At 35.0% G+C, this 9058-nt stretch overlaps 2 protein-coding genes across 2 annotated transcripts; one reads left to right on the top strand and one right to left on the bottom strand.

Moving 5' to 3' along the window:
* The first annotated feature begins 893 nt into the window (after positions 1-893).
* On the top strand, positions 894-2441 carry LOC111456996 (NAC domain-containing protein 2-like). The gene is made up of 3 exons (XM_023099100.1): positions 894-1178; positions 1274-1548; positions 1633-2441. The coding sequence occupies exons 1-3, from the start codon at positions 1016-1018 to the stop codon at positions 2083-2085; spliced, it is 891 nt and encodes a 296-aa protein (XP_022954868.1). The 5' UTR covers positions 894-1015; the 3' UTR covers positions 2086-2441.
* Positions 2442-3289: 848 nt separating this feature from the next.
* Positions 3290-8184, bottom strand: LOC111458994 (replication factor C subunit 3-like). Its single transcript, XM_023101833.1, has 10 exons — positions 7885-8184; positions 7397-7613; positions 6993-7072; positions 6736-6895; positions 6313-6394; positions 5407-5536; positions 5258-5321; positions 5111-5179; positions 3644-3813; positions 3290-3548 (listed from the first exon to the last, which is right to left on the bottom strand). Exons 1-9 carry the CDS (start codon positions 8072-8074, stop codon positions 3714-3716), a joined length of 1092 nt encoding a protein of 363 aa, XP_022957601.1. The 5' UTR covers positions 8075-8184; the 3' UTR covers positions 3290-3548; positions 3644-3713.
* Positions 8185-9058: the final 874 nt, after the last annotated feature.

Genomic DNA, 9058 nt, shown 5'->3' with positions numbered 1-9058 from the left:
ATATATATAAATAAATAATTTCCTTTTAATAAAAAAATCAGACAAACTTTGTGAAAGTAAAATAGTTTCCAGTGGACCACTGGCAGAGCTTGATGTGATATATTTGTCAAATTTTTATAATATTTAATTGGTCAAACATTATTAATTATTTATTAAAAAAGGAAAGAAAAAGAATAATAGTAAACGATAGAGACGAGGAAAGCTAACCGGAAGCAGCAGGTGACTTCAAAGCCACCGTTCCAATAAACGCCAAACAACGTTCCATCCCCGCGATTTACGTGAATTCCACGGCGATTTTTTTTGGGTTGTTGGGTTATGTTTTTAATAAATATGAAAATATTTTTAATTTTCAATAATTTAGTTAATATAATTATAAATTTACTCTAATGTAAAATTAATACAATTGTAAAAATTTAGGGTTTAAATTGATAAAATTATTTATTTAGAATTTTAATATACAATTCAAAATTCAAAATTCAAAATTTAGGGTGAATTTTATTTTTGCCTAAAATTCAAGTAATAGACAAAAAATGAGAAAAAAATATTTAAACGATATTAATTAAAAAATCATAATTTATTAAACTAATTAAAATATTATTACAAAAAGAAAAGGGAATATCGGCTGATTTAAATAGTTAAATAATTATTAAAAAATAGAGATAACAGAACTTTTGACGTCGCTCTAACCCAAAACAAGATGCGTAAGCGATGACAAAATCACCTGAATGCGCGTCTATTGCTCACGCATGGACTTTCATTTGCCACGTGTCCAAGCCGGCACATATTTTCTCTCGCCGACAACTAAAACGCTTATATCCCACGTGCTTTCCCCTCTCTCTCTCCGCCACGTGTTCCTCTTCCAACTCCTATAAATACCCTTCCCATCCATTGTTTCCACGTTTGAACCGGCGACGTAGCTCACAACACACAAACGCATAGAAAGAGAAAAAAAAACCGGTTGAAGGAAAAACCACAGAGATTCAGAGAAGCGATTGAAATATACAGAACAAAAGAGATGACGGCCGGGATGATTCAGTTGCCGCCCGGTTTCCGGTTCCATCCGACCGACGAGGAGCTCGTCATTCACTATCTCTGCCGGAGATGCGCCTCGCAGCCGATTGCCGTTCCGGTCATTGCCGAAATCGATCTTTATAAGTTCGATCCTTGGGATCTTCCAGGTAAATTAATAGGAAAATTCGAATTCTGTGTCGAATTTTTTGATTTAGATGAGAAATTGAGTCTCTGATTCTAATTCTAACCGTTGATTTTGCAGAAATGGCTTTACACGGAGAGAAAGAGTGGTATTTCTTCTCGCCGAGGGAGAGGAAATATCCGAACGGTTCACGGCCGAACCGGGCGGCTGGTTCGGGTTACTGGAAGGCGACCGGAGCTGATAAGCCGATCGGACGTCCGAAACCGGTTGGAATCAAGAAGGCGTTGGTGTTTTATACCGGGAAAGCTCCGAGAGGGGAGAAAACCAATTGGATTATGCACGAGTACCGGCTCGCCGATGTGGACCGGTCGGCTCGCAACAAGAATAGCCTTAGGGTAATATTCCTCAACAAATTGAAGGGGTTTTGTTTTTAATCAATTGCGAATAAAAAATCTGAATCAACGGCTGTGATTTTGCAGTTGGACGATTGGGTTCTGTGCCGGATTTACAACAAGAAGGGCGTAATCGATAAGCGAAACCACGCTGCCGTGAATCGGAACACGAACGGCTTTAAAGTAGAGATGGAGGACGAGAAGCCGAACATTTTCGCGAATCACGGCGGCGATGGAGGGTTTATGCCGGCAGTCACGGCGGTGCCGGCGTCAGTGGACGATTGCATACATTTCGAAACATCGGATTCGATACCGCGATTGCACGCGGATTCCAGCTGTTCGGAGCACGTGGTATCGCCGGAATTCGCGACGAGCGAAGTTCAGAGCGAGCCAAAATGGAAGGAGTTTCAAAATGCCTTTGATTTTCGATATAATTACATTGATAACTCACTAGACCAGGAATTTGCGACGCCGTTTCAGGGCGGGAATCAGATGTCGCCGCTCCAGGATATGTTCATGTACCTGCAGAAGCCATTTTGAATATCCAGCGTCTGATTATTCTTTGAATCCTTAAGTGAACGAACAGTCGTTGATGGTCGTTCAATCGGACGGTCGCACGAGATTGACAGTCTGTGAGTGCGCCGCCGCGTATATAGGAAAAAAAGAAATACAGACTGGAAGCAGGAGTTGGTCATTGTGGTAGGGCCCGATTGTGGGGTCCACTTAGGTATTTAGATCAGACGGGCGCCGTTTAATCAGACGTTGCTTGTGAAAATAGGCTGTAATACACCGTATAGTTTCTTTGGAACTCCATTGGAGCCCTTGTAAGCTCCTATAATTTGTACCTAATTCTAGGTTTATTAATATTTTGAAAATTCTTACCATGCGTTTTTTTTTTTACCTCGCACTTTGCAATTTTACCAATTTTCTTATGATACTAAATTAGAATAAAAAAAAATCAAAATTTATTTATATTAAATAATAGGGTAAAAATCCATTAATTAAGCATGATACTAACCGCATTTTTATTAAAAAATTTAAAAATATTAATTAAATATTTGAAAAGTCCAAAATATTTTTTAAACCAAATTTAATTTATATTCAAAACTAAAGAGTATTTTTTTTAACCTTTTTTTTTTAGTCATATCCCTTCCTCCATAGTTTACATTCCCATATAACACCAATTATCCTCCCGTTTTCTAAAATCTAAAACTTTCTTTTTCTAAAACTTTCTTCTTGAACCAGAACTAAAAGCTCGAGTATACGTCGCTTGGCCGTAAACGACGCAAGAACGAATAGACTTAACTCACTTGTTGTTGGAAAGTGAGTACCACACAAGCGCAAATTTGCTGCCATCAAAGTGCGAAACTTAAAATTGTTTTAAAACTTTTTAAAAAAAGTTGAGAGATTATTGAAACTTCTAAAAGTTTAATATTTTTAAGACAAATTACAAACTTCGTCTTTATTAATTTAGCCTATTTTAAATTACAAATTTTTAACTAAAGGTAAAAAATTATAATTTATTTCTACCAAACCTATAAGACCAGAACACATTAGCATTAAAGAAACAAATGTCTTAGTCAATAACATTAATTGTTCAGAAAAAAAAACAAGATAATAGTAAGATAATAATTTTCATTAAAAACAAAACATAAATATTTAAGTTGGATAGCGTCTATAGATGTCTATACTATAGTGCTCTATCTACCACCTAAATTATCCATGCTTATCTAGAAGCATACTATTCTTTAACATTTACTTTTATATCTTATTTTTTTAATTAAAAGTAAAATTCAAAGGAGGAAAAATATATATATTCTAAAGTTCAATAATGCAATAAACAATGTCAGGGAGAACAAAAGATTGGTGGTTGTAGATAAACTACTATTAAAGATAAGCATGTGCCGAAATATTGGAAGTGAACCAGTCCAACTAGAACAAAGAAATACTTTAAATGTTATCTAACCTTTTTCTTGTAGACTTTCAAATATTGCATTTCCTTCCTATACACACAACATATCAATGTCAGCACTGACTTTTTGCATCAAAAGCTGGAGGTCAAATGAGGCATATGTTCATATTCTCTACAGTTTCGTACCTAATCGATGCACACGGGTGCGTGCGACAGATGGTTGGTGAGCGAACGAAGGCTCGCTTTAGCAACAAGACTAATCTGCAGCACCAACGAGTGCATATCTGGCTTGAGTAAACGATGAGATGAGCAATCCGAGTTGTAATTTGTCGTTGCATCCAAAACTCATTCTGTACCTACAAACAGCAACCGGTCAAACTGGTTAATTCAGTAACAGATCAAAAAACTTGATATGTGTCCTTTCTAGGTCTGTTTTTTTTTTAATTTGATTGAGTTAATATGTGAGATCCTACATCGGTTGGGGAGGAGAATGAAACATTGTTTATAAGGGTGTGGAAACCTCTCTCTAGCAGACGCGTTTTAAAAAACCATGAGGGGAAACCCAAAAGGGAAAATCCAAAGAAGATAATATCCATTAACAGTGGACTTGAGCTGTTACAAATGGTATCAGAGCTAGATACCGAGCGATGTGCCAGTGAGAAGACTAAGCCCCGAAGGGGGTGGACATGAGGCGGTGTGCCAGCAAGGGCGCTGGGCCCCAAAGGGGGTGGATTGAGGGGTCCCACATCGATTGGAGAAGGGAACGAGTGCCAGTAAGGACACTAGACCCCAAAGGGAAGTGGATTGTGAAATCCCACATCGATTGGGGAGGAGAATGAAGCATTCTTTACAAGGGTGTGAAAATCTCTCCCTAACATACGCGTTTTAAAAACCTCGAGGAGAAGCTCGAAAGGGAAAACCCAAAGAATTCACTACCCCTTACATAAGAAGTCACATGTTCGCAAATATTGAATTCAGTACCCTTAATTCCCTCTTCATACTTAGAAAAAAAGAATGTCATGAAATTTCGTTATCGTCTTTGGGACTTCGAAGACTTAAAAGCCTATTCTATTCTATTGATGAGTGGGATAGATTCATTGTACAGCCACGAGAAGTTCCAGCTTACAAGCAATGGAAGTATATGCTTAATTAGACAGTCTTTTTCAACTAAGGGATTGATCACTAATTCGTGATCAAAGGCTTGTTAGAAAGAATTGTGTTAGGTCTAGCAGTTGACCAGTTTTTCAAATTGAAAAGATAAGATCAAACGATGCAAATCATAGGATAGAATGTCCTTTTATCTTTATCCATAAAGAAAACTGCAGCATAATTCTATTCATTGAACTGAAGAATATGACAGAACTTTTAGCTTACAAAAGTAAAAGTAGAAATAGATGAGTAAGAATGTTTTACAAGTTAGATCAGAAAAACAGAGATTCTCTAGTCCTTTTCTACCTATATGTCACTCGTTCAACTTAGTAAGCTCCTCCCTATCCACGAAAAAGAAACCCCCAGTTTTTTAAGCCTTCCGATTTATGCGTAACAATTAAGATGAAGCGTGTATGGTGGTCGTTATTTTGCAGATCATACATATTTTTAAAGAACAAAATAATAAAACTTGACAAGAAACTAAATAAGGAGATTGATGCGTACTCTATGTCAGCCAGATCATTAATCAACTGAACTCTGACTTCCGATGGCATCTTGATCTTAAAAACAAACCTACATGAATTGAACAGTTGGGGAAGTCAAGTAAATATCATCACCCAGAAATCATGCAAAATGATGTAAAGCACTTACATAGTGACTTCTCTCACTATATCAACCAAAGCTAATCCTTTTCTGGTCTTTATTTCAGATATTCCTGAACACGGGATTAGTAGGAATTTATAAAAAAATCTGGCAAACCACATCAAAATTAATGGAAAACTCCAGAGAAAATCAATTACTCTTAAAACTGTCAGAAAATGGTTCATTCAGCAGCCAAAATGATATTTGTTCTATGTCTTTGGGCATTGGATTTCCTGTACATAGGTATACAGCCTCGTCAGTAATATGATGAGAAGCCATATGCGTTGACTGCATAAAAAAGCATCATTAGGATCACAAAGTAACAACTAAATAACATATGTAAACTTCTTCAATCGATGTGTGAGTTATAAAAGAATGTTGACATGCACCAGTGCATGTTGATTTAAGGGAGCATTGTGATCCAAATTCCAAAATATGCAGATAAGTGTGCAGCAATTTAAGAGTGCTTAGCCTTTATTATCCACACTTTGATCATTTCTCGTAGTACTAACAGAAGGTAACTGAACCATGGGTCATAAAGCATCATGAATCCAATTATTTGAATTGCTTTCTTTTTTCTTTGTTGCATTTGAAGTCAGAGCTCAATTCTATGAAAATTTTACACATGGAAATGTTGAGAACACTAGATAAAGTTGAACTATTAAATCCAACCATTAAAAAAAAAGCACCAAGGAGATGGGATGACTTGTAGTTATAGTTGCTTAAGCCTTTTCTCTAGGTTTTTCTTATCAATTCCTCCAAATTTTTAAGTAATAATGAGTGTGTATCCATACGGTCCGCTACTTTTACTAGCTAACAAGGCAAGGGTGAAAAAAGGAGGCAAAAAACCACTATAACAGTGATTGAGTTCCAGGATATCATATTCTTAATCTTTAATAGATGAGAACAACTTGCCTACATCTTTTACTACTGACATGATATGTTTCCCATTTATACTTCCATGTCCTTAATTCTCATAAAATTAAGCCATCACTTTATTCTGGCCTAATAGCTACTGAATACCGCAAAATGCAGAAAACGAAGTCAAATAAAAACCATATTACCTGCAGAATATTTAAAGCCTTTCTCATATCACCACCACAAAGTCGAACAAGGGCTGCTAAGCCACTCTCAGAGACGTCCAACCTAATTACCATTCAGGTATAGAGAATTAGACATATGTTCAGAATAGAGTTACATGTTCAAAAATATATAGGATCCAACTAACATCACCTCCAAAAACAATCTAGATTCAATAAATTACATGTTCTTTTTAAAAGAGATTGTGTATTCTACCCCCAATATTTACAAAGCTAGAATGACAAATTGAATTATATATCAGAATTAAAATGAAGGCAATTACCCTTGCACATCAATATACCGTAGATACCAGCCATCAAAGACTTTGAACGTTTGCTAGTCAGACAAATGTAAGCAATAACGAGATTAATGTGCGTATTATAAGTGAAACAAGGAAGACCTCATACCTCTCAGCCTCAATAACATATCTGAGTCGTTCGGTGACATGAAAGTTATCGAGGGGAGCAAATCGGAAGCGGGTACATCTTGATTGTAAAGCGGGAATAATCTTATTTACGTGATTACATATAAGAGTAAACCTTGTACCTTTTGTATATTTCTCAATTACTGCACGAAGGACAAATATAGCAACAATTGGTATAGGGCACTGTAGCTCAATGAAAGATGGAGGGATAAAATGAGAGTAGCAACGTATGAGATAAACCTCTACGTAAAGCAAACTGTGCATCTTTAGTCATGGCATCTGCCTCGTCCAGAAGTACCAATTTTACAGATGGTTTAACCCTGCAAATTTAGATGTTTAAGCTAAATAAAAATGTTTTCTATAGAAATTGTATCAAAATGTGGAAAACACATTTCGTATTAATACGAAATCAGCTTGATACTAACGAATTGTCAATGAATACTTCAAATCACAGTTCTACCCTGCTGTATACATGAATTGCAACGATGGCCCATCAAATGATTAAAAATGAAATGGTTTGATGCTTTGTTCACCCATCAATGGCTAAATGTAATATACCACACCCAACCTCTTCAACATAATTCCAATGATACAGAGAGTATGTTTTTGAATTCAGATAAGCGAATGATATAATTAATCATTACCCAAATGAAAAGCTTTGAGTACTGACAAAATTCTGAATCTGCTGTCTGACAACATCTATCCCTCTATCATCTGATGCGTTCAGCTCGAGTATCATCTTGTGGTAGTTTGCTCCATAAAGCTTGCGGGCAACTGCTAGAATGGTGGATGTCTTGCCAGTGCCAGGAGGGCCGTACAACAGGAGATGTGGCAGCCTATTCTCACTGGTCAGCTTGTCAACTAATTAACATCCCACATAACAGAAACAAAACCGGGAGACAACAAAAATAAGAACATGAAAATTTGAAATATGAAACATGAATTACGCAAAACATTGAAATTAATCAACAAACACATAAACTCATGATCACAATCATTCGCTGTTTTAAACTAGTCTTTCAACTACTAACGAGATACCACTTCCATATTGCAAGTGAAAATAGAAGTAAAATTGACAGTTGAAAGCGAGAACCCTAATGTATCGAGCAGTCTAATGGTGTACAAGTCTTACTGGTGTCAACAATGTCGCGGTGAGCAGCAACGTCGTCAAGAGACTTAGGCCGAAACTTCTCGACCCAGGGTATCGCTTTGCCGTCAGGTACGGCGGCAGGATTGGCGACATTGTTGCCCTTGACTCGCTTTTCAGCTTCGTTGTTGTCATCGTCGTCGTCCATATCAATGACAGTAATTACTTCCGACATTTAGAACAATTTTGGAACTGGAACTGGACCGAGCTGCTTCAGAATGTGGTTTTTCGCCCCACGTCGTGGTGGCTGCGCGATCGGTAATATGGCGCCAAACGTACGGTGGGCCAATCGAGTATATTTTTTTATGTTCTTTAAAATTATATATATATATATATATATATATATATATATATATATGTAAAACTTCTAGCTTCATCTAAAAAAATCTCTTAAAATTTTTAAAATTTGAATAATATCTTTAAATTTTAAAAACGGTTAATAATATCTTTAAATTTTTACAAAAATTTTAAAATACCCTTAGACTAAAAGATTTAATGGAAACCGTTAATATTTTGTTTAAAAAATCTTTAAAATTTTAAAAGTTTTATTAAATATCTTAAAACTTAAAAAAAAAAAAAAAAAAAAATTTAAAACACGTTTAAACCTTAAAAAAAAAAAAAAAACTTTTTATGGTTAGTATCACATTTAAGTAATATTAAAATATTTGTAGATAATATATGAGATGTCCATATATAGTTTTCGTTCATATGTTAATAGTTTTTCTAAAACAAGATATTAATGGTTTTCATCCCAATAAAGCTGAAACTAGTGTATTTTTTTTATTTTTTATTTTAATTTGAGGATATTATAAACCAAGTATATTTTTAGGCATAATTTTATTAATTTAGCTTCCATTTTTAATTAGTCCCAAAATTACAAATTAATTAGTGATGATCCACGTAATAAAATTTATTAGACGAAGACATGGTAATTAATATTTAATTACTATAATTATTGATAAATATCGATAAATATTTTGTAAACAAGTCTATAATTTTATGTTTTATCTACCTACTGATTATAAATTTAAAATTAAACATACGTCAATTTTAACTTTAATAATTAAATATGTCACCTTCAAATATTTACGAACCAATAGATACCAAATTCAAATAACGATTATTAATACTTACTTGATAGCCATTTTGATTTATTATA

The sequence above is a fragment of the Cucurbita moschata genome, unplaced genomic scaffold, assembly GCF_002738365.1.
Source record: "Cucurbita moschata cultivar Rifu unplaced genomic scaffold, Cmos_1.0 Cmo_Scf00002, whole genome shotgun sequence".
NCBI classification, from domain to species: domain Eukaryota; kingdom Viridiplantae; phylum Streptophyta; class Magnoliopsida; order Cucurbitales; family Cucurbitaceae; genus Cucurbita; species Cucurbita moschata.
This window is presented reverse-complemented; position numbering and strand designations above follow the sequence as displayed.